This window comes from Pleurodeles waltl, chromosome 9, assembly GCF_031143425.1.
Source record: "Pleurodeles waltl isolate 20211129_DDA chromosome 9, aPleWal1.hap1.20221129, whole genome shotgun sequence".
Classification (NCBI taxonomy): Eukaryota; Metazoa; Chordata; class Amphibia; order Caudata; family Salamandridae; genus Pleurodeles; species Pleurodeles waltl.
In genome coordinates, this window is record NC_090448.1 from 779,917,589 (window position 1) to 779,944,906 (window position 27,318).

General features: G+C 43.8%; 1 protein-coding gene across 1 annotated transcript in view; it reads left to right on the forward strand.

Moving 5' to 3' along the window:
* The window catches only part of TM7SF2 (transmembrane 7 superfamily member 2), an 85,999-nt gene that overhangs the window by 12,145 nt on the left and 46,536 nt on the right, over positions 1-27,318 (forward strand). The window contains exons 4-5 of the mRNA XM_069207980.1: positions 17,068-17,122; positions 26,199-26,393. Coding sequence (XP_069064081.1) covers positions 17,068-17,122; positions 26,199-26,393 — 250 coding nt within the window. The remainder of the gene's footprint in view (positions 1-17,067; positions 17,123-26,198; positions 26,394-27,318) is intronic.

Genomic DNA, 27,318 nt, shown 5'->3' on the forward strand with positions numbered 1-27,318 from the left:
ATACTCGCATGTACCCCCTTTGCAGGAAATCACGTATATTCCAACTGCAAAATTGTACATTGAGCGAGTATTCCAAAACATACGCGGAAGATCCATGATTGACATGATCATAAGAAGGGAATAATGGTTATTTAACTCAAACCAACTTCGTGAGCCCTCATTTTGCTCTCTATCATTGGTTTAAACTATGCACTTTTTTTCTATTTGGATAAGGCCATGACACCGTATTACTATGACACTCACTGCAGGGATAAATATATATATTTTTTTACCAATTGTTGGTTTAAACGTACTTGGTTTTCCACCAGACCACTCTGTTGTGTCAATCCTCCAAATGTTCAGTGGGTGAACTTCAGTTCCCAAATTTAGATATGCCCAGGATGTTTAATCCCTCCTCTGCTTTGTTCTAATGTGAACTCCACTTTAGTCACTTTAGTCACGTCCCCCCCCCTCTTCAGTAGTCATAAATATCACTTCTTTCAGATCTGTTGAACTAATAGTGGTTAAACTTGGGATTGTTGAAAGAGGGAGAGAAGCTTTGACCTATTCAGTGGGCAGAATTTTTCCCCTTTTTCCCTTTGCGTATAATATCAACGAGCATTGGCAAAGCCAATAGGTCTCACCTTTGAGACTATTGGCTCTGCCCCTGCATTTTGTTCATGCTGGACAACATGGGCAGTGCTGTCTTTTGGCAATCATTTTAGCCATGCTGTATAGCAACGAGGCTGCTGTGCAGCATGGCTTAAAATAATAATTAAAAAGACTGATGCATCAAGTGCTAATGCACATTTTTTTTAAAGTGCATTAGCCCTGGCTGTGTCATAGTGCTTTCTTTGATTAGTTTTAGCCACACAGCAAGGAATCCGTGTTGCTGTACAGCAAGGCTACAGAACATTTCAAAGCCAATAGTGCTCATTGGTAAGAGCTGTTGGCTTCGCCAATGCTTGTTACAGGTTGAACCATCTGAAAGTATGTATATGACAAACTTATTTGTTTCTGCATACATTTTGTTGTATATTTATAATTTGATGCACCTTCTTATTAGTACACCATGGGAACCACTTTGTTAGGAGTCTATAGGCAATGTAGTCCACTTTACTAACAGTAAATATGTTTTTCCCAAATTTATTAGGATTAAATGTATGATGAGTTCCAATTTCATATAAGTAAACATGTAATAGAAGTAGCTTTATTAGCTGTACGTATAGTGCACCAGTAACAAATATTTGATGGTTTACTCTTTATAATGAGTAATCATATATTATGAGGTCCTCTTTTAAGAATGAAATGCCATTGGCTTTGTTTACATTCCATACACGATGGAGCACAATTTAATAGGAGTAAATATATAAGAGGGTGAACATTGTGTGATGCGTGCAAATGACAGGGTGCACCTTATACTGAGCAAGCGTGTGGTGGAACCTACTACAAAATTAGAAAATTGGTTATGGGATCCATGCAAATCAGAGTCAATATATGATGTTATCCACAATGATCGGCATTACTATGCAGCGAGGTCCACTTTTGTGGCTTCGCAGAAGGCCTCCATCCCTAGAAAGCACATCCCAAGGTGTGTAGCTTAGTCTGTCAAGTTCGACGTCACTGTGAGCTCCTGACTTAGGTTCACCATGAGTTTGATCGATGAACAGGGGTGTGCAAAGTGGCAAAGTCCTGGATCTCGCTACTTTGTAACTGTTGTTAAAACATTGCCAGTTTGGTTAACTATGATCATGACAATGTTTAAAAACAAGCATTGTCAAAACCACTAGGTCTGGCCTTGGCAAGTTGATGAGTGGTCATGATTTTGCATAGATTTACCAAAAGGGAAAAAAGAAAACGTGCTGCTGCATGAACAAGGCCATCAGATTCTTGCAATAAATAGGTTACAGTTCTGAAAAATAATGAACTATTCTATAGGGTTATAATAGAACAATATGAGTGCTTCCTAGGAGACAGGTGGGCTTAGAATTGGCATAGAAACCAATTTTGCATTCAGTGCATATCACAGAAAGACATGTTACTGGCCCAAAGAAACAATACTTTTGGCCTTGAATTGCCATTGCCTGGAAATGTATTTTAAAAATCACAAATATGACCAGAAGAATATTAAAGGACAAAGATTGGAAAGAAAAAGCATTGCCAACGTGAAAAATTGCACCTCAATCCCTGGCAGTGAAGTACACTTCTTTTTAGACAAATGTGTACATCTAATAGAGCAAAATGCCATCACTCTCAGGAGACCACAGGGTGGAAGTGGGCTGACTCATTGCCTCATGCTGTTCCTGCAGTGGGCTGATAAAATGTGAATGCCATATCAGTTGGTGAAAAGGGCTGATTTAAAATGTCTCTAGGTCCATATAGTCATATGCTTTTTAATTTAGGATTTCTTTCATTACATTACGCCAACAAGACCAAATAACAAGCATTTGAATGCAATAGGCCTCACATTTGCTTGAGTTAATGCTATTGGCATTGAAAATGCATAACTGGACTTTTCTTGCCACTTAAATTGATCAATCCTGCTGCATAATTTGGTCCTCTCTGCCACATAATACCAGTGGCCCTGCACATAACAAAAGCACTTCTATTTACCATCTTCCTCTCTCTTCGTCAAAAAATGAAACTATTGCCATTATTTATTATATTTATTATAATATTTTGGGGTCCTCCCAGTCTAGTTTGGGGACCAAGAGATGACCTAGACAGGAAAAGCACATTGTGCAGGGAGTTATGGGCAAAACTGTTTTGAAAAAGGAATGCCCCACAAAGCATTATAGGGCGCGTTTCCAAGTGCAGAGAATATTGTAGTATCTTGACTGTAATGCTCAGAACAGCCACTAGAGGGCACCACTATAAAAATAATATTTGTAAGAAACATGTTCATGTAACCATTTAGTCAGCCCCTAATGGGCATAACCACAAGAAAAGAGAATGGCAGAACGTTCTGCAGTGTAACCATATATTTAGGCCCTAGAAAGCCTAGTGCATTACACATTTTCAGGCAAAGCAGGCTTGCTATAATAATATTACAAACAATGCCCTTAAAACACAAACTATGCTCATCTGTAAAACAAAAGTTCCAGCCATGAGAGAGCTTAAAAAGTCATCGAAAGATTGAATGGTGGGATATACATGTCCACAAGCAAACACATATATAAATATATATATAAATATATGTACTCACTAAACAGCTCATCAGAATGAGAACTTAAGACCTTGGAGATGCACAGACTTGGTGAACGAGGGGCATCAACCAGTGCTTAATTTGATCTGGTGGTTGCCAGTGGACAGACATTTTCTGCAAGCAAGAGAGGGAAAAACTCACAAAGGTGAAAGACAAGGGAAGTGAAAGATGGAAAACACACAAAGGAAGAAAGCAGGAACCCACAAAAGAGAGCTAAAGGGGCACAGAGTGTCTGACAGTGGATTAAAGAGGCCAGGGGTGGATTTAAGAGTACGCAACCTTGCTATTCAGAGCGTTGGCCTTTAATAGCGCCAGAGTGTAATTATGTTGTATGGTATGGGTTTTTGTGGAGGGGCTTGGATTGGAACTATATGTAAGGATGTTGAATTATATTGTGTGGATTGCAGTTATGTGGAATTATGTGGGTTTGAGTGGAATTGTGTGGCGTGAAATAGTTTGGTTTTGAATTGTGTGTGCTTGAATTGTGTGGCGTTGAGTGGAGTTATGTGTATTGGAATTATGTGGAAAGGAATTATGTGGTATTGTGTGTGTTGTAGAGTGGAGTGAAGGGGGTTTATGTGCCGTGGCATTGAATTATATAGCATGATGTGGAATTTTGTGGTGTGTATTGGATGTATGTGGTGTGTAGTGGAATTGTGTGTTGTGGAGTGGAATTATGTGGGTTGGTGTGGAATTATGTGGTAAGGAGTGGAATTGTGTGGCCTGGAATTATGTTGAGTGGTGTGGAAGTGTGTGGTGTTGTATTGTGTGGAGTAACGTTTGACAAGGGCCAGTAAAGCAAGTCAAAAGAGGATAGTACTTCTGCCAGTTTTATATCCAAGAATCTGCTATTAATGAATAGCCAGTAAGGCACATACATTTCAAGTAAATCATATAAATCTCATGTAAAAACAATGCTATAGGTGTAAGTGTGTGTTTAATACTAAAATCTATCTGGTCTTAGGAATAAAAAAATGGAGCATGACATGTGCCCAGAGTGCCAGCTAGCAACAAGGCACCATAAATATAATTTGGAACATACTGATGCAGAATTAACCGTATTAAATGTATGTAACTTTTTGATAAATTTGCGACAACCAGTGCTGTAAAAGTCCGATAGAGCATCAGAAATCACTCGCCCTTTATGAGAGACAAAATGACAGCACTACCTCACGTTGTGTAAACGTCTGAACAGAAATTAAAAAATAAGGCTGGAAAAGTATTTTATTTTATTTTAAAAGAATGAAAAGTCTTGCAAGCTTTCTTGCCTCGCATTTCAACACGCAGAGCAGCCTGAGAAGATTAAGGACCAGTAAAGGAGATAAGCAATGTCCTGTGTGCGAAGCTGTGAGTGCTGGCAGGGAGATACTCTGGAGAGAGAGACTTGAGATGTGATGTGAGGCTAAGCAATTTTCACATCATTGCTTCTAGGTTCAACTACATTCTACCATAAAGGGCATATAGTGGCTTTCGTGAGCAGTGAGCTAAATAACTGGGTGTTTCTTTTGTAAAATAAGCTTATTTTAGGAGCCAGAGGTAAACGAGAACAGCACTGGAATAAAGCCAAAACAAATGTCTGCGACATGGGAGAAAATGGGAGCAACAGAATATTGCAATAAAACGCCGGCAGCTACCAGCCTAAAATACCCACAGTGAAAGGGGAACATCAAAGAAATGACAAAGTAGTCCGTCACAGCAACAGATAAAAGAAACCAAAGTGGAATGATACAGTAGTTGGTCACTGCTTTGAAACAGAAAAAGGAGGGGCAAAAATTCAGAACTGACAACTAGCATGCAAGGATGTTTAAAGGACACTGCAACCAACAAATTAAATTGCTTTAAGCCATAAGAAGTATACTAAAAGTATACAAGAGGTCGAACGCTTACGTTCGACCTAAAAATGAGAGAGGAGAGGAAATCCAAAAGATGCAATGAGGACTACATGGAGGTTAACAAAAGGAAGTAATACAAGCATTGTCTCATTTTTTGGACTCATTGTCTTTGCCAATGGTTTAAGACATGTTGGGCAGCATCTATGATTTTTAACAAATGAAAAAAAAGTCTACAACATGTCAGGCCATGATTTTGTATGCTCATGAAGGGAGTATGCTTGTGCCTACAAAAAGATGCAATATATTTTGAAGAGACGGCGTGAGCGATGTCTAGACTCAACCTAAAAACAAGGCTTTGAATCTATGTATGCCAATCAGAGGCTAAGAAAACGTATTCGAGTGAATACTGAAGAGAGTTAGACTGTGTTTCTTCAAACTCTTAGCCAACTGCCCTCCGTCCATGTTGCTCTGGCGTCGATTCTGCTGTTTTGCTTCCTTCACCCACCCAACTTTGTTTCTCTTTGTTTACTGATTCACCTCAGATCGGAAAACAGAATGAAAAAAGCACTTCCACTTACCAGACCACACTACCTGCGGCAATGACCTAAAAAATCGACCTGCTCCACTAAAGCATAAAATAAGCAAATCCGCCAGATTGTAAATAGGAACTGCCTAAAATTATCATGAAATCCTTTAAATGAACAAAGCATACTAGTAACTAAAACAAACCTACAATAAGTTTTAAAATACAATTATTAAGGGAGGGCAGGAGGGACTCAAAACAACCACACCCTGACTCCTTGGTGTGTGACACGGCCAAAAGAGGCCACCCCAACCCCACCCAGACTATATATAAGCTAAATCAAGCCCTGCCCTAACCCAGCGTACAACCAATCCCACTCGCCAACATGATGGATTGCACCACCTACGCCTGATATGCCGGGGGGGAGACCTAAATGAACCCCCGATGAACCAAACTTACCTGAGAACTCCGTGAACCACTCAAACCCCTGGTGCCTAATAACTCACAAACTCAAAAAGCCCCATGATAGAGCCATGACATAGACAAGGATAACATAGATACTTCCCATTCGGAGAAACAAACCCGATTCAGTACACCCCAAATATCTTTCAGCATCGCCCTAGAAATAGGATGTCTACGATCCAGCCACACACCCTTTTCCCTCGCCATCATCCTCCTACAAATTTCCCCTTCTATAGGATCATAACCCCCAAAATATTTAACAAAAAATGACACACCTGCTAACTTACCTGAAATGTTTACTGCTGTGAGACCCTTATCGATTTGAGCCATTATGAAACAAATCGCATCCTCCCTCCTATACCAAAGCATGTGAGGACCCTCCGTTCTTTTTACTGCCCCGACTCAATAAACTCAGACCAAGCCCTGTCATAAGACCGCCACAACTTTATTACACTTTGCCATCATTTAAAATCCACTTAGATCGAAACTGAAACTAAGGAAACAAAACTAAAACTCTAAGGCCTACCTCCTAAGCTCAAAACGACCCCGCCCTGATTCCTTGGGTATTGACCTGGCCAAAAGAGGCCGCTCCAGCCCCATCCAAACTATATGTAAGCTAAATCAAGCCCCGCCCTAACCCATCCTACAACCAAGTCTACTCGCCCGTGTGATGGATTGCACCAGCTATGCCCGATATGCTTGGAGGGGGGAGACCGGGCAGGCCCTTACTCCCTTCAAGCCCCCACTGAACGCCGGAGAACTAGGGGCCCATGCATCATGCTTCTCTACAGGTATTACTTCTCCTGGCCCACCTCACGAAGATCCCCAGTTGCCAAAGTCTCAGAGGCAGTAGCTTTTGGTTTATGCAACCAGCAGGACACGGTCGGTGGACTGGCAGTAGGGAAAAGTTTATACTGGAGGAGACGATTTTCACCAACTCTCTCGTGAGGAATCACCATGGCAGGCGAGCAGCATTACATTTTCTGCTGCAAACGAAGGATAGAGCCAGCTGGATACACGAACTATATGATTATTTAGCTACAAACAGCCACATGTTCATTGATTTTCCGTGAGGGGCACCAAAACGTCTCTACCACCTTGCTGCACCGCAGGAGGACAGCAAATACTGGGAGGCAACAACAAAGGGGTTATTAGGGCCTTGGTGCTCACGAAGTCTATGTGCTTGCCCCGCATCAGCAGAACGAGGCTCTGCACAGCGCTCTTTAGCACCACAGCGCAATGTAAAAAGATGTCCACACAGGAACCCAACCCATTCTAAAAACTGAAATATTCCTTAAAGAAACTGTGGCTGGTACTTAGGAATTAAGGAGACGTAAGCAAATGCAAGTCACATTCTGCCAATATGTGCTTCGTTGATGCATAGATACTCCAGTGACTATTGGCATGAAACAAAATTTCTGTTTTCAACAACTCACATCTTTATATTTTTAATAATTCCTTTGAATCCATTTGCGTCCAAGAAACTCAATGACTGCTTTACAGTGGCATTGGGATTCAAAAATATAATAGGCAAATGGAGATCTGAAGTTACTTTAGGAGGAATGAAGGGTGGGGGGGTCAAAGGTTAACCCTGCCCATCTAAACAAAAAAGCACAGGTTGAAAATGTCTGAAATACATTAACCCTGCCCCACTAACTACAGTCAGGCGTTTAAAGGCTAACTTGCAAGACCATGCTTCAAGTTTGATAAAAAGGCATGCATTCCAGGGCAAGGCACCTATCTTTGTATACACAGCACCAAGAGCCTCTGTTAGGGTTTGGGTGACCAGCTGCAGAATTGCTGGTACAGCAGAGTCTGTCTATAAGACGTTTGAGGCGGCATAGGCTCTGCCACAGCCAGCCTGCCCTATTTAGGTTTTCCTGCCATTTTGTCTCCAAAGTGCTCATGCTTCCATGGCAGATCTGTTTTGTCATGGCAGCATGGCAGATCTGTTGGCGATTGCACAGAATTATTGTTTTGTTGTCTTTGTATTTACTTATTTATTTATTACATATTTGAGTAACTTTGTATTTTTGAAACTATTAAAAATAAAGAAGAATATTGTTGATATGAAGATTATGATTGAGGCCCCTGATATGATACAAAAAGGTGTTTAGCAAAGGTGTGCTATTCCTGCGTAATTTTGCATTCAATGTAGAAAATGAGTAATCGGCGAAAATTGGGCTGTTCTGATAAATTCATGTTGTGTAATCTGCCCCCCAAAGAAAATAATTTTAGATTTTATTCTTGTTTCTGGAAAACCATCCCTTTCATTATTTCCTTTTACCTGTACCACTAATTTAAAAAGTATTGGGCTATCTGTGTGTTTGCAGTCCTGTCATGGCATTCCAGCAGGTGCCGCATGTGGAGCCCGACATAAATGATCACGAATTTTCAGGAACCCAGGTTTCCCAATATGGATTGTGCAATGCTCACTTTCATAATATGATCCTTCAGGAAAGGATGTGCCCTATGATGTATGTATGGATAACTTCTTACCTTCATAGATACCATATAGTTATTTATCACTTGTATATCATATAATCTGCTATTAGTGTGACGCAACAGTGATTGTTCCTGCTTTTGTATTCAGATTGGCTTCCTCGTATGACTCTTAGCTGAAAGAATTCAGAGATAACGTCACCCAATTTTAAAAGGTACGGAGCTGGTGTTGTACGGTCAGGGATTGCTTTGCTTCCTTAAAGACGAACAAGTAAATTAGGAAGTTGTGCTTCAGGAGATGAGCAGGTATCACTGTCATATACATAGGAAAACAAGTTTTATGACAGACTTAAGGCTGAAGTCTCCAGTATTCTCAAGTGTGATGAATTTCCCAGAACAAAGAAGTAGGCATAATGGAGGTCTGTCATGCAGAGTCACTGGATTTCTGGATGGAAGGAGTTATCTGCTGTAGACCTTGCATTCTGATTTCCTTTCCGTGATGACTTTGCTAATGGATCTCAAAAAAATGTTCTTAGTCTCATTCAGAAGTTTTTTTTCCTGATCTCGGATATACCTGTTTGTAGATAGTGAATCCTGTAAAGCACGAACATAGTTCGGAAACACTGGAGTGCTAAACAGATAATAACTGAGCACATTTAATAGAAGTAGCTAGCGGGTGAGAATTACTGCGTATGGAGTGCAGCTCCTTTAAACAATTTATCTTCACTTTTTTATGATTTGAAGGGCAGTTGAAGAGTTTCTGATTTCATTTGGAATTTTGTTCCAGATCCTGGATGCATAGATGAAAAGTGAATGATTTTTTTCTTCTTCTTTGTTTCCAGTGTGCTGATGCCATGATTATTAGTATGGTATTGTACACCTGATATGTCAAGTTACATGGCCACGTAGTGGGGCAGTTGCTTCTCATGGCTTTGTACGTGACACAAGAATGTGTGTAAATGTGAATGTGAGCCATTATTCTGTGATTAAATGTGAGTCTTGGTTGTCGTGTTTGATGATGCCAACAATATCTTGTGCATTGGTCACTCAAGAGTATGCATTGATGGGCACCACTTTCAGTGTCTTACTGATGGTGCTGTGTCCTAGTGAGGGGCAAGTGGACAAGGTTGTTGGTGTGGAGTGAATGATTTTGTTTGCAAGTTATGGGTATGAGAGTCGGTATGCTGTGTCATGCATGAGACACGTGGTGCTGATTACTTATCTGAGATGTAAGGGTTGTGGCTGTAGGTCCTTCATATGAAACATGAGATTCTCATAACTTTTTTTCTGCCATTTGCTGTTGAGCCCCACACTGACGGGGTGTTGCCAGTGGGAATTCAAGCACTAGCTCTTGATTGTCTGGCATGATGGTGATGTTAGCGTTACAAGGCACAATGCAGTATAAGGAGCACTTGCCTTTTAAAATAAATGTATTGAGGGGAAAAAAGTTCTGGCTCCTGATAGGCACAGGATCTGGAGAGCCCAATGCAAAAGCCAGCACCAAAAGAATCGATGGGGAGTGCTGGCATCTGGCGGTTTCGTTATAAATGATATTTCATCAGAAAATTAAGCCCTGGATCCTTATTGGGTGGCTTGATAGTTATGTTGGCACTGTGAGACATAAGGCAGGATTACTGTGAGTGTGCACCAACAGCCTGCCTGGAGTCTGTTCTGTCTTTCTAGTGGATATTTGGAATTTTCCTTGCTGCCTACTTATCACATGCAATGGAAACCACTTGTATGTGAATTAGGTGCAGTGGATTGTAGTTCTAAGCTGTAGACGTCAGCTAGCAAACAATAGAAGATGGGGACTGGGCGAATTTGGGCGGTCCAGTGTACACTCTCCCACCACCCAGCTAACAATAAACAACAGGTACACTGTTCCTTAATGGCAACTCCTCACTACCGATTTGGTGGAGGAGAAGAGGTCACCCAAAACGATTGCTTGTAAGCGCAAGTGGCCTCACCCATCATTAGGTGGCATGCTTCATCGTCGGGCTTACTCCTCATTGGGCCGATGCTGCAATGCCCGACAGGCCCCGCAAGAGGGCTTTTTGTCAGAGATGTTTTGTTGAAAGGTGCAAGGGGTGCTAAGTGCCTCCCAGTATTTGAATGGTGAAGGAATGGAAGGAGTGTGAATTAAAACTGACTATAGGTGCTGATGTTGTAATTGTACTCTGAGCGGTAGGACTTATGTCAGTGCTAAAACAAACAGTGGGAATTGTCAGGAATAATGGTCTGTTATTCCCGAAGTGTGAGTCTGTGTTTGGAATGCCCTACACTACAGGATTGTAGTTCTGGAAATCTGTGTGAGTTTACCTAAACTACAAAGATGCGGTCAACATTATTGACGCCATGGGTAGTCCAAAAGTATCTAATGGCGTTACATTAGGACCTAAATTAAAAAGACCTAATCCTCACTAAGAGAGTAAGGTTGCTCTCATGGTAATGTGTTCCTAAAACCTATTACACCTACATAGGTGTGTAAATCGCCTAGTGGGGTGACCCTCCTAGATTCTGGCATGGACCCCTTGGGATATCATAGATGCTGCTACTACTCCTGGAATATTATTGTCCAGAGGCTGCAGTCCACTGACCTACCCGTCATCAACAAACCCAGAAGCTGGAAGACACCTGCTAGCATACGTATGGTAGAGTGGATCTGTCCTGAATGATATGCAACACCCAAGGGCAATTGGTGATGTTACCAAAGCCTGGAGGAACTTGGATGTATTCGGTAAAGAGGGTCCTGAATGGTGCACCCATTTTTACCAAATCCATTCAGTTTTTGCCAACTGACCTATGTACTAATACAGAACCCTTCCACTTAAGGTAAGCAGTCAGCATCATGTGTCTTGTTACCAAATCATAATTTGAGTTTTCTACATACCAAAAGTATTTTTTGTGATTGCAAACTTCCAGTTTCTTGTAATAAAATACTTTGTACATCTGGCTGTTAGTGGTCTTCCTCCTACAATGATGCAGAACGGTAAAGGGGCATTCTTTATGTAGCAGAGAAGGGGCACAAGAGAAGCACAGGGGTAGTTGTCTCCTCTTAATCTTCTAGCACTGCATCCTTGACCTGTGATTTGCTGAATCCAGATATCATGAGGCTTGAACTTTCTGGTACCCTTCTTTGTTCATTAACTCTCCACCCCAACCTGGAGGTTGGCTTCTAAGGAAGCTGCCACAACTAAGCCCACAGATTTGAGGGTGTGCAATTCAGTCTTTATGCCAATAATCACTGCAATCACCTTTTTTCTGAAAAGGGTGTTTGTTCAAAAAAGCAAATGTGTCATTCTTTGTCATGTCTCTGGCTTACATTATGTCAAGCACAAGTAAGAAAATCTGTGCAGGGATACATTATGTTTCCGATTTTAACTGCTAATCCATTTGGTCCGCTGATGGTCACATGATTTAATTTGAATATATATCTACCTGTAGATACATCTAGGACTTTTTCCTTCTAGGAAGATGAAGCTTGAAATACCAAATCCTGTCTATAGAGATTTTTGATACACCTCTATCAGGATGGTGCAACTTGCAACTCTCATGGACAGTGTACTGGTAGCATAGGCCCTCATTTCGAGGCTGGCGGTCATGAGACCAACAGCCTCGCCATGGTGGTTCTACCGCTGCAGAGCCGGCGGTAAGGACCGCCACATTTTGAGTTGAGAGGCTTGGCAGACGCCAAGCCTCCACAACTCCGCCTGGCCCGCTGGTTCGGTCGCACCACCACAGCCAGCGGCGAGCACCTCCAATCGGGCAGCAGACCCCAGCCTGCTGTCCGGATTACGAGGCTGCAAACTGCCAGGCTTTCCGTGGCGGTCACCCCGCCACAAAAACCCTGGCAGTCATGCACCTGGTGACAGGAATCTTCATTCTTTTTGCTGACACACACGTGTCCACACACATCCCCCCCACCCATCCACACACTCACACATGCACTCAGACACACCCATTCACTCACGTTCATCAACACAGACACCCTCATTCACACACACATACACGCACACATTCAGCACCCCTCTCCACCCTCTGCAGACATGCACACATGCACCCAAACTCTCAGACCCACTCTACCCCCCTCCCTTCGGACAGCCACTTACCTCCTCAGTCGAGGGGGACATCTGGGAGGGGATGGGTGTTGGCAGTCATCTCTCGCCACCACCACCACACCAGCAGGACTCCGCCAAGCCGTATTACGACTTGTAATACGGTGGGTGGAGTCCTGCTTGCATGGCGGTGCCGGCGAGGGAACCGCCTCTGCAGCGCCAACCGCCAGCACGACTGCTGGCTGCTTTCCACCTCAATGATTGTGGAAAGCAGCCAGCACTTGTAATATGGCAGTCATCTGGCGGGTTGGGCTTCGGTGGTCAGGGAAATTGACTGCCAAAATCCAAATGCGGGCCTCTGTCTTTCTAGCTGATGAGGTTCATCCTGTTCCTGTCTTCATCTGGAGTCTTCAAGAAGAGGTTCCTAGTGTGCAATTGTTATACTTTGTGTTGTGTGGGTGGGTTTTTAACAATTTAAGGGAGTCATTACGACCCTGGCGGTCTGAGACCGCCAGGGCTAAAGTGGCGTCCGTATTTTGACCGCCGGGGCCGGCGGTTTCCCGCCGTTTTAGCGCCGGCGGTGATAATCCACCAGGGCAGCGCTGCAACCAGCGCTGCCCTGGGGATTATGACTTCCTTACCGCCAGCCTGTTTCTGCCGGTTTGCACCGCCAGGAAGAGGCTGGCGGTAGGGGATTCCTGGGGCCCCTGGGGGCCCCATGCAGCTTTTCACTGTCTGCATAGCAGACAGTGAAAAGCGCGACGGGTGCAACTGCACCCGTCGCACGGCTGCAACACCGCCGTCTCCATTAGGAGCCGGCTCCTATGTTGCGGCCGCATCCCCGGTGGGCAGGTGGGCGTAAACTAGGTTTGCGCCCGTCGGCCCAGCGGGGATGTTGTAATGGGCACCGCGGGAGTGCGGCCCCATTGGCGCCCGTATGGCGGCCAGTGTTGTAATGACCCCCTAAGGCTTTTGCATTTTATGGAATTTGGATGGTCAGATGAGAAGAGAGTTGGAAACAGAGCTGTAGAATGTGTGATCTATGTCCACCTACTTTATGTGTGGATCTTATAATGTACTTACCCAAGTATTTCAGGGTGCCTATTCTTGTAAATGGAGGACTAATATAATGAGCCCGTGCTAAGCCTAGTGACTGAATGCTTAAAGAAGCTGAACTTTCAGAAGTATCAGCATTATCATTCATATCAACTCACTGTTGTTTTGTGAGTATAACCCTCTTGTCACTCTTATTTCCCCCACAAAAAGCAAATGCTGCCATAGATTTCAGTGAGATCACTTGCTTTTCAGATCTGTATCACTATCCACAAAGTATTGATTCTTGATTCATTTTAATGAGATCGTCCACCTAAACATCTGACTTCACTCTCTTGGGCCAGTCAGTAGGTTGACAGTCATGTAATGTACCTGCCATAAAACTACGACCTTACTTTTCCTGAAATCTTTTTGTTAAAGTGAACCCTGCTGGACATGGTACTGGATTTAGATGCAGGTTTTTATTAGTGGCTAGACTGGGAAGACTGAAAGGAGTTTCAGCATTGTTAAAGTGTCCTGAGCTCATAGTACAAATAGGGTGCATTGCCGCAGTCTATGCCATGGTGACATTTTAATTGGGGACACTGGGCCCCAGCTCGCCTGCTTAAAAGAAATGAGTGCAAAGGCCATTGCTTATGGAATAGAGCCCCTGGTAGGAATCAACACTATCAGTACTGAGCTTAGCCATCCGTTGCACCATTTTATCACAATCTCCTGTCCCTGCCAGAAACAAAACAGAGCACCATGTATGACTGATACAAATAAACCTATTGGGAGGGAGGGCTGAAGCTACATGCTTGTTTTCTCGGTTCACCAATCCTGTAGACCTTGTTTTGCAACATTGTCAAATTAGAATGTAGATAGTGAGAGAACCAGAATATTGTGAATGTCTCTTTAACTTCTTTATGTGTGATTATAATAAAGTGCCTTCCGCCAATAACATACGTGTGACTTCAGTAATAAAACACTCTTATTTTCACCACAGAAACTACCAGAGAGGCTACATAGAGATGATCTTTGACAAAGAATGGTTTCACAGGAGGGGCTTTATATGTACTGGAACTATGTTGTGTGACCCTAAGTGAGCTGGGGTAAGAAAGGTTTGCATGGATGGTTTCAGTAAAGTATAGGATGTTATTTATTGGTTCCATAGTGTTTTCTATTTTTCATTATTGACTAATGTTGAAATATGAGTTGTCCACTGAGAAAGTTGAGTGTTTATACAACTTTTTGGTCACATGTGCAAAATGTTATGGCGTCAGGTATTCTGTGGACTGTGTCCTTAGTCCAGAAGGAACAAACAGGAGTGCCCCATTAAATCTGTGCATATAGAAACAAACGACCAGCATCCCTATTAACTCCATGTTTAGCAGGTGGAGACATCCAGTGTGTATCTTTTCTGAGAGGTGGAGTCTCCCTACATGGAGTACTGCTTGAAAATGTAGACTGTTTGTAGGAACCACCTTGGAAATTTGGACACGTTTATGGGTTCTTCTGGGTTGAGCTGTAGAAGAACCCTTGTCAGGTGATTTGAATAGAGGTCTGTCGACATTTGGCCCTCTGGAGACTAAATCATGTTTTTGGTTATCACACTGGAGCAGACATGAGAATGCCACGACCCAGTACTGGTGTCTTTTAAACAGGGTGTTTTCAACTTCAAATGGCTCCTCATTATCAGAACATGTTGGCTATGTGTGATTCAAGCAGAAGGCCTCGCTGTTGAACCATAGCTTATTTGATGACATATCTCCTCGAAGATGGTCTCTCACCAAAGATGGCTGTGATGCCAAATAAGACCTCAACATCAAAGGAGTTTTCTCTTTTTCAACCCTGTCCAACTAACTTCCATCAGCCGAGAGGAAGACTGGAGAAATATATATAATTTTCTCTGATCTGACAACAGTTTGCAAAAGGTGACCTATTCTTTGGTTTCATAGTAGAATACCGAGTTGCAGGTATATTTTATTTTCTCTTCTCATGTGAAGAATGTATTGTAATTCACCGAAGGGTCAGTCTTGTTTGCCGATGATATTTACTCGGTCCCTTTGATTCTAAAACTACATACCACAGCAGTGCTTGCTGTTGTCTAAATCCAATTATTCAGCCAAGTCTTCCTCCAACACTTTGAACAATTCTTGAACAGGGGTGCCTTATTTAGTCAGAAAATACATTCTCAAATTGAATAACTTACTGAAAAACAACAGGAAAAAACATAGGAAGTGAAAAGCAGTATTTCAGAAATAAATAATTTTTTTCGAGACTCTGGAATTCACAGTGGTCAAGTACAAAGTCATGATTTGCCAGCGCTGACGACTGTAAAAGGGCAGCACCTTATTTCTTTTGCCGCTTTTGCTTGTATGCTTGTATAACCTTCGCTTTTCAAATTAGAAGAGGAATCTGTATTTCTTAAAACAAACTCTGATACATAATATCATTTTTAACAAGCATTTGCAATGCAATAGGCCTCGCAAGTTTATAACAAGTTAATCGTCATCTTTTGACGACAGCACCCACGAGCAAAAACAAAAGAAAACATGCATGGAAATGGAAAAAAGACAGCTTGGCAAAATAAAAAAGTTAGCTTAAAAAAATAAAGTTGTGCAATTTTGTTTGTTTGCTGGGCACGTGTTTTGCCAGTTACAAGCTTTCTGTTTGCAGGGCACTAGAAGTTAAAAAGAAAACTTAGTACCTCTATCACGTAGGGAGCAACAGACGGACACTAATTCAGTTGAATCACTTAGCGCTTGATCTCTGCTCCACACAAATAAACTGAAATAATGCCAGGCATGTGTTGACGAATTACTAGGCTGTGAAGAAGAGTGCCATGCAAACCAACAAATGGTGAGCGACAAGTGGGCTCCAAGCCCTTTACTGAACACAAGAGTCTTGCAAGTGAGACGCATGCGCATGCGCATGCGCCTGCACTCGCAGACTCGACCATAAAATCGACTTAGTATACTGATGGACCTATGGTAATATCCATATGCTTGGGTATGATGAAGATTTGGTGATGGAGGTATTTATGGCGGACTCAGTTTGAGACTTAAAGGTTGCCAAATTGCATTTCTCCAGCGAAAGTATGAGTTATATGACAGATGTTTCATATTTGTCAGCTTCATCTTGTTCTCCAGGTGGATACAGGCAGCTGTCAATGGCCTTTCAGTGGGAAAGGTCTGTGAGAATGTGGTGAACGATGGTATACCATAGCAGAAAGTCATAGATAAGAGCAGAGCAAGGTTTGTGGAATAACTTAAGATTTAAAAAAAAAAACGATATGGCAAAGCGAAGATTAAAAATTAGCACCGATTATTTAAATGCCAAGAGACAGTTCAGTTTGTGATGTTTGCTGTATTATTATTATTATTATAGTTTTTTATATTGTTGTTATTATTATCGTTATAATCATCATTGTTATTATTAGTATTACTATTAAGGAGAATTAAATGTCAGATATATAACATTCTCAGACCCTATATGTATATAATATTTTGAATTCAAATATATATTTTTTTGCAGGTGGCTGAAGGGCTTGTTCTTCGAGATAGAAGCAGGCTTTATTATCCCATAAATGGTGAGCCTATAGCTGCGATGTAATTTCTATTCTATCTTAATTTTGGGCAGACGCAAACCAGACGGCCCAGCTGTCTGTTTTGCTAACAACATTTTGGGAACGTTCTGAAAGCTTCTTCAGGGAATGCATTCTGTCCGTTGCTCATTTGTGGTTTGTAACTCACACTTGCATGCTTTGTATTTGCTGGCTATATATTTTTAGGTTGTCGAGCTTGAGTTTGTCCCTTTCATTGCCAAATGCTTGTATAATGTATTCTTGATCCAGTACTAGATTTCTGTAAACAGGCCTTTAAATCTTGATCATATCTTGTCACATTTGCTGTGTATTTAAAGATTGAAGAAGAAGGTACAATTTAAGGCTCTGGCTTCCAATAGCTTGGTGTTTACTTTTCCTTCTCTGACCTCAAAGTGAGAGGTTTTATATGACAATCACGCTGGCTACTCGGGTGTGCTGTACAATGGTATGTTTTTTCTAAACCACAGCAAAATTGAAATGTTTGCAAATGAATTATGCAGATATTTCAGAATTTATCGGAATTCTAAAAGCACAAATAAAGCACATTTTTTTTTTTAATTTTGAAGTGTGGTGGAAACAAATATTTTATTACTAAAGCAAATCATTACACTAGGTGATGACATTTCCCCACATTATCGTTTATGCTCTGTATACTTTTATCAGTAAAACCGTATGTTTGTGCAAATGTAATGGTCATTTTAACTGAAGATGTGTTCTCTGTTATGGCAGTGCGCTACATTATACCACACTTTACGCCACCCTACTCTACTCTCCACCACTCCACACCACTGCAGTCTACTCTGCACCGCTCCACATTACACCACTTCACTGTACGCATCTCTACTCTGTCAGTGCACTCTACCCCACACTACTCGACTATGCATCATTGCACGCTTCACCACTCCAATCTGCAGCAGTCCACTCTAAGCCACTCTACTCTTTAACACTGAACTCTTTGCGACTGCACTCTACTCTGTGGCACTCCATTCTACGCCATTGCAGTATATGCCAATCCACTCTATGCCACTGTACTCTACTATGCGCCATTCCACTTTACTCTGAAAAAACTACCCTGTGCCACTCCACTCGGCGCCACTCTACTCAGCACCACTTTACTTGGTACCACTTTACTCGGTCCCACTTTACTCGGTCCCACTTTATTCAGCACCACTCCACTCTACTTTGTGCCACTGCACTCTACTTTGCACCACTACACTTTAATATGCATCACTGCACTTTGTGCCAATGTACTCTTCACCACTTTATTCAAAATGAATGCACTCTACACTAATTTACTCTGCACCACTGCACTGCACACCACTATACTCTACTCTGCAACACTTTACAGCACTGCATTATACGCCACTGCCCTCTACGCCTTTCTATTCTACATCACTTCACTCTTTGCCACTCTACTCTGCACCACTGGACACTACCCCACTGCGCTCTATGACACTCTTCTTTGTACCGCTCTATGCCACTGCACCCCATGCCAATGCACTTTACACCACTCTACTATTCACCACTGCACCCTGCAACAATTTGCTATGGAGCACTTCATTCTGTGGCACTCTACTCTTCGCCACTCTATTTTAAGCCACTCTCCACTATGCCGCTGCAGTCTACTATGCACCACTCTACTCTAAGCCAGTGCACTCTGTGCCATTCCACTTTAAACCACTCCACGTTATGCAACTTCAATCTACCCTCTGCCACTCCACTCCACGTGAATCTATTCTACACCACTGCATTCCACACCACTTTAATAAAAAATAATACACTGTAGGGCACTGCGCACTATGCCAATCCACTCTGCACCACTGCACTGTACATCTTTGTACTCTAACCTGCAAACCTCTACTCTATGCCACTCTACACCTTTGCACTCTACATAACTTTACTCTGGACCACTCTGTGCTGCTGCTCTCTACACCATGCACTCTATGGCCCTCTGCTTTCTACCATGTACCGTACGGTACTCTCCTCTGTAACACTGCACTCTCCATCACTGAAATCTATGTCACTCTACTCTGCATCACTATGCTCTGCGCCACTGCACTCAACTCCACACCACTCTACTCTATGCCACTCTAGTACATTCTATGCCAATGCATGTATTGCCAGTGCCCTCTTTGCCATTTCACTCTACACACTACACCAGTACACTGTGCCACTGTAACTACTGTGCACCATTGCACTCTACACTACTCCAGGCTAGGCCACTTCACTCTACTCTGGACCACTCCACTCTGTGCCACATTATTCTGTGCCACTCCACTCTGTACCCCTGCACTCCACATCAGGGCACTCTGTGCCACTACTCTTTGACACTGCATTGTACCCTGCACCACTCCACACACTTCACTCTACTCTGAAACAATATGCTCTATGCCGCTACAATCTATACCACTCTGCGCTACTCACTACGCCACTGCACTCTGCGCCACTCTATGCCACTCCACTCTACGCCACTGCTCTAGTTCAACTCTGTGCCACTGCTCTAATTCAACTCTGTGCCACTGCTCTCTACACTGTACCACTCCACTCCATGTCACTTCACTCTACCTCTGAAACAATCACCTCTATGCCACTGCACCCTGCGCCACTACACTCTACCCTGCACCTCCCACACCTACTTTGCACCACTCCACTCTACTCCATTTCACTTGACTCTGAAACAATCTACTCTACGCCACTGCACTCTATGCCACTGCACTCTTCATCTCTCTACTCTGCGCCACTCCACTATTCGCCACCCAACTCTGCGACATCCTACTTTAAGCTGCACCACTTTACGCCACTCTACTCTGCACCACTCTACTCTGTGCCACTCTACTCTAAATCACTACATTCTACACCAATGCACCCAACACCACTTTACTCAATCTATGCTCTCTACGCCACTGCACTTTACACCACTGTGCTCTACCCTGCAACACGTCACTGCACTCTACGCCATTGCATGCTACACCAGTCTACACCATTGTGCTCACCATCACTTTACTCTACTCTATACCATTCTATTGCACTCTCACTGTATGCCACTACACTCTGCGCTACTCTACTCTGCATTACTTCATTCTACGCCACTGCACTCTTTGCCAATCCACTCTTAGCCACCCTACTACACTGCACTATATGCCACTACACTCTGACATTGCACTGTACTCATTCCGTACCATTCCACTCTGTCACTCCATTCTACACCACTGCAATCTGCCCTGTGCCACTCTACTCCACGCCACACTATTCTATTCCAATGCACTCTACACTGCTTTACTCAAAAACAATACACTCTACACTACTGCACTCTACGGCGAATCTGCTCTGCACCACTGCACTATACTCTACATTATATCACTATACTCTAAGCCACTCTACATCACTTTACTCTGCACCACTCTTCGCCATTGCACTTTGCACCAGTGAAATTTACACCACTCTACTCTCCACCAGGCACTCTACAGCATTCTACTCTGCAACTGTGCACTCTCCGCCGCTGAACTCTCTGCCACTCTACTCTGCACCACTACACTCTATACCACTGCACTCTACTCTGCACCACTCTACTCTATGCCACTCTACTGCACTGTATGTCAATGTACACCTTGCCAGTGCACTGTACACCAGTACTCTCTGCCATTACACACTGCGCCACTACACTCTATGCCACTGTAATCTACTGTGCACCACTGCACTCTGACTCTGCACTGTACGCCACTCCAGTGTAGGCCTCTTCACTCTACTTTGCACCACTCCACTCTATGCCACTCCTCTCTGCAACACTGCACCCTGCACCACTCCACTCTACGCTACTTCACTCTACTCTGAAACAGTCTTTTCGATGCCATTGCACTCGGCCACTCTACTCCAATATGTGCCGTTCCACTCTATGCCACTGCCTATACATCACAGTACTCTGCACCACAATACGCCACTGCTCTCTGAGCCACTGCTTTATGCAACTGAACTCTACCCTGTACCAACCCACGCCATTTCGCTCTAGTCTAAGGCAATCCACTCTACGCCACTGCACTGTATTCCACTGTACTGTAAGCTGCACCACTTCACTCTACCCTCACCACTTCGCCCCACTTCAATCTACTCTGAAACAATCGACTCTACGCCACTGCACTCTAAGGGCCATATGTACTAATGCATTTTCCTATAGACCTAGAAAGGATAAAACCCTTTGATACATCTGGCCCTAAGTCTTTACTCGGCCCTGCATCACTCCACTCTATGCCATTCCACTATATGCCACTCCACTCTACGCCATTGCACTTTAAGCTGCACCACTCTACTCTGCAGCACTCTACACCACTGTGCTCTGAGCCACTCTAAACCACTGCACTCTACGCCAATGCACTCAACACCACTTTACTCAAAACCAATGGTCTCTACTCCACTGCACTCTACACCCTCTACTCTGCATGACTGCACTGCAAGCCACTGTACTTTACTCTCCAACACTGTACGCCACTGCACACTATGCCACTGCACAGTGCGTCACTCTACATTATTGCGCTCTACATCACTGCATTCTACTCCACTCTATTCTACTCTGCACCACTATACTAAAGGCCACTTCTCTCTACACCATTCTCTTCTGTGCCACTGTACTCTACAGCACTGTACTCTACGACACTCTACTCTGCAAGTGTGCTCTGTCACTGCACTGTACACCACTCTATTCTACTCTGCACCACTGTTCTCTGCACCACTCTACTCTGCACCTCTCTACTCTATGCCGCTGCACCCTATGCCACTGCACTCTACTGCACTCAATTGCACTCTACACCAAAGCAGTTTACTGTACTACACTCTGCATCACTCTACACCACTCTAATCTATTCTGCACCACTGCACGCCACACCTCTGCACTCTACACAACCCTACTCTACACCACTGCACTCTACACCACTTTAGCCTACTGTACACCTCTACAGTCTATCCTCCACCAATCCACTCTACCCTGCACCACTCCACTCTATTCAGAAACAATCTATCTCATATGGCACTGCAATTTACCCTGCACTACTGTACGCCACTGCACTCTACTCCACTCCACTCCACGTCATTGCACTCTACGCTAATGCACTCTACACCACATTTGTCAAAAACAACGCACTCTATGCCACTGCACTCAAGCAAATCTACTGTGCACCACTGTACTTTACGCCACTTCACTCTAGACCACTCTGTGACACTCCACTCTACGATATCCACTCCCACTCTATGGCACTCTACTCAGTTAAACTCTACTCCTCTCAATGACACCCTACTCACTCTGTGACTCTTTACTCCACTGTACAGAGCTTTATACAACTCCTTCTGCCACTCCATTCCACTTTACTATGTTCTACGACACTACTCTACTTCACTACTCCATCCTGTACCACTCCGCTCCACTCTTTGCCACTGAACTCTGCATCACTTGGCTCTACATCACTACTCCACTCTGTGCCTGTCCACTCTGACAGTCTACTCCACTGTATGCCACTCACAACACTGTACTCCACTCCACACAACACCCTCTAAACCAAATCTCAATATTCTATGCTGCTCAACTCTACAACACTCTACTCCACTTTATGCCACTCATCTCTACTCCACTCTACACCCTTCCACTATTCAACACTGTACTTTCTCCACCACACCGCACAGCACTGTACACCACTTCATGACACTCCACTTCACTCCACTAGACTCCACGCACTCAACTCTGTTACTCCATAACACTCCACTCTACTCCACTTTACAACACTCCACTCCATGCCACTCTCTTTTAACCCACTAGCGTTTAGCCATGCTGAACAGCAGCCATGATGATATACAATGTGGCTAAAACATATTAGCAAAGCCAGAAGCTCTTGCATAGGTGACACCTATTGGCTTTGCCAGTGCTTGTTTGCCACAGGCTAATGCTGTTTATTTAGGCGCATTATTATGTTGGGAAGAATAATTCCTAAAATAATCAGACATTTCCACAAAAGGTCAAAGGCCAACAATATGATGGATCCAGCTGATGGCAGGAAATATACAATACTTTTCTCTGTGAGCCACTTGCCGTGAACAAAGAACTGTGATCAAAATGCCTCTGAAGAACTTCAGTAACTGAGCTCTCTTGTGAACCTTGCACTGTCACAACAAATAAAGGAAAAAATGTGCCTAAAAATATCCAAATCCCTTCTTTGGAACTGGAAACCTTTGTTCTCTGTTTTTCCACAATTTCAGGCACCTTTAGGACTGGAAGCGCAGTGGCACCAGCTCATCCATTAACCAGTAACAGAGACAGCCGTGGGCTTAACCCTTCCATTCAGTGGGTGGCATTTCTGTCCAGTCTGCATAATGAAGGAGCCTCACCACAAACAGTAGCACCCCCTCCATTCCTTAGGGCACCCATGCCTTTTTTATCTTAAAAGCAATGTCTTGTGTATAATCCAATCTCCGCTCCTACCCAACTTCTATCCATATCATCTGTTGTCACACTGCTTGACAGTCTTGGATTTGCTAGTCTGTCAGTCAAAAATTGAATAGTAAAGGAATCTGTCTAGATGAGGGAGAAATGTTACTCTTGGTTCAATGCAAATTTGCAGCTCCTCAGGGGACCCGCAAAACCGAGCAGTCTTACTGGCTGAAAATGTCTGCTATAGCGACCATTAAAAAAGAAGTATTGATGCTTGTTCCGAGAAAAAAATAGAAATGAGAAAAATGAGCAAGAGGAGCATTTGTTGATTTGAGGAGGATATAGTGAGAATCCCAAAGAGGTTGCTACTGCCTCTAATGTTTTTTTTTTTTTTAAACTTCATATTTTTATTGCAGAATCGACAGGTGGATTAGCGAAAAAATAGAGGCTGAAGTATGGCTGCAGATCAGGCAAAAACACAGCATAACTGCTAATGATCAAAGGAAGTGCACAGTGAACACTGTGGGCTGGGTGCGGGGCTCAACATTTGTGGCTGGCATAGGCGCATGGCATCACCGGCATATGCTAATGTCTCCGCCATAGCCAGCTGCACAGAGACAAACATTGAGCAAGCCTAGGTTGGGTAGGAGAGGAGATAGCGCAGCTCTACACCTCGTTCAGTACGTAGGTTGAAAGCCATCTGTGTACGGCCAAAGGCTCAGCACAGCCGAGTCGGATGGGACAGTTTTTTGGTGTCGTGTCTGGCCCCAGGCCAGGCCCTGTTTACACAGCCCAGTCTTACACCAGGCCTTGTGCTGAAAGTTCACTGCATGATCGAAGGCCATGTACAGTTGGTTTATGCTATGGCCAGGCCCTGCTCGCATAACAGGGCAGTCTACAGAGAATATGCCCATTTTGTTCTTTCAAAGCAGTCTCAGGTATACACCACTGTCTTCCCTTATAACCCTAACCATATTTCCAACCATAACTCAGGCTCTAAACTGTTACCAGTATTTGCTGTGCATGAGGCCATTCCCTGTCGCCAGCCGGTCCTGATGGTACTGGTATTGCTTACAGCTGGTTTGCTTATCATTTCGGTCCTGTCTGAGGAATCTACATAAAAATACAGTATGCCCACGTAAGCGTAAACTTGGCAATTGCTTTATAGATATGCGGGGGTGAGAAAGCTGGTGGTAGGCTCCAAATATTGCTTTACTCTATCATTCTTTTAGCTTGTTTGATAACTGTGGTTCCTTGTGCATGATAAAAATTGCATTTCTTGTGTGCTTCTTCGGTATTTTTTCAAAATCTTTGTTGGTTCTCGGGTGCAAATTTTACTCTGTAGTCTGATACTAAGATTTTGTGTAGCCCCACGTCAGTAAAGAATTGTGTGACTGTCCTAGTATCCGGGGGTCATTAAAAATCTGACCTTTGACCATTTTGTGAAAGAGCTAATTATTATTGTGTATGTCAATACTGTAATCTTATGGAAGAACATGAACTCAAAGGAAATTCATTCCATTCTTCCTCCAGCGTCCTTCTGATAATATAGTTGGTTTCTTCATACCATACAATACAAATTCTTATGTGCTATTTTACAAGGACTGCGATTCATTACTTTGAACTCCACCGACCCAAGAGGGACACCGGTATTTCTTTGCAAGCCCCTTCTTGCAAAATGACCCACATTCACAAGGTCTACCCAGTACTTAATTTGAAAATGAAAGTGCGCCAGTGCCTGAAGTTCCAACTCAGAGGTTCGCGGCTGGTGCAATTAAACTTCAACCTCTTTAATTCATTACCAGACACTACATAATCCTGCTTTCTTCCTCTGTGATGATTTATCTATCTTTTTCTTCCTTAGACTTCCAATGTGTGTGTTTTTTACTCTTTTGCTCTCAGGGAATATCTGATGCAGAAAATGACATGCTGGTCCCTGAACATAAGTGTCAGTGGCCCCCACCGGCTCAAATTAAGCACTGGGTTTACCAACCAACTTCTGACTTTGAATGCTCCTCATTGAACCTACATTCAGTATACCATTTTGGTGACACTTTTACATACATTTGACTTTCGCCTTCCAAATAGCTTTCACTCCTGATAGCCCTTCCAGACAAAGTCCATGACTGTTTCTAAGATGCCAACTTCTACTAAATCTGTTTTCCATGGTCCTTTCTCACACAATTTCCGTTATCCAAGCCACCCTAGACAAAAAAACTCTCCCTGCCCTCATCCAGATGGTTTTCTTAATGTCCTTATGTTCTAGAAAAAGCAGTTCACATTTTGTTCATAGATCCTGTGGTATGGGTTGCTACAAAATTGCATCATAGTTATTTGTTGTGTAGACTGGCTAGCTTTGCAGAGGAATTAGCTGAATGTATACTCGATTGTACTATAGGCAATTGCTTCTCTAGTTCCAACAAGGTTCCGCTCGGCATTAGCTTTTCAATTAAGCATCAACCTCTCTCTTCCACGCTCATTAATCAAGCTGCCCAGAAGAAGGAACATTTCAGTTTCCATTTATTGCTTCAAAAAGGGGCCAGAGAAGAGGACACATTGAGAAAGTAGGGCAACAGGAATGAATAAATACAATCCTTTACCTTGGCACTGTAAATGTTTGGTGTTCTTATTCTTCTTTTACTACCGTTTCAGCATTCCATGCCTTCGTCCTGACAGCGCTGTCTGTTTGTGTGTCCGTGGCCTGCGGTGTTCGACTCAGCTACATACATGATCATTTCCTACAGTTCGCAGTCTCCGCGGCCATCTTGTCTCTGGTCCTCAGCTTCTTCCTTTACTTCAAGTCCCTCTGTGCAGCAGAATCCGAGTTGGCACCAGGTGGAAACTCTGGTGAGTATTTTCCAGATCCCAAGCACTATGTGATCATTAGGAAACAGCTTAGAAATCAGTCTTTTCTTTATATATATGTAAAGATGCAAGGATGGCATTTGGACTGCAGTTGATACATGCACACAAGTTTTGATGCAGTGGCGGTGTGTCCTGCCCCACCCTCCATTTTCCAATGCATAATGAGTGTCTCTCAGTCTGAGCAAGGGTCAGAATGATAGACACTTGCTGTGTTGTGGCCAGGCACCTCGGCTCATGTGCTAGTTTACGAAGGTACCAGGCAGCTGCAGTTGTGCGAGCTGAAGATCACTCTGCCCGAGGGCAGAGACATCATCAGCCTGGCAAAGTCCTGTGAGGATTCTCCATCCTAATGACAAGGGGAACACCACTGATAGAGGCTACTCAGGGAGCTTTAAGTTTCATGAAAACACTTAGGCCCTCATTACGACCCTGGCGGTTTGTAACCGCCAGGGCCGCGGCACGCGGGAGCACCGCCGACAGGCCGGCGGTGCCCCGCGGGGCATTCTGACCGCGGCGGCTTAGCCGCGGTCAGAGAAGGGAAACCGGCGGTCTCCCGCCGGTTTCCCGCTGCCCCCAAGGAATCCTCCAAGCCGGCGCAGCTTGCTGCGCCGGCTTGGGGATTCCGACTCCCCCTCCCGCCATCCAGTTCCTGGCGGTTCTCCCGCCGGGAACCGAATGGCGGGAGGGGGAGTCGCGGGGCCCCTGGGGGCCCCAAAATGTATTTCACTGTCTGCCTTGCAGACAGTGAAATACGCGACGGGTGCAACAGCACCTGTCGCACCTTCCCACTCCGCCGGCTCGATTACGAGCCGGCATCCTCGTGGGAAGGGAGTTTTTCCCTGGGCTGGCGGGCGGTCTTTTGGAGACCGCCCGCCAGCCCAGGGAATTATGGAGGGCGGAATCCTGG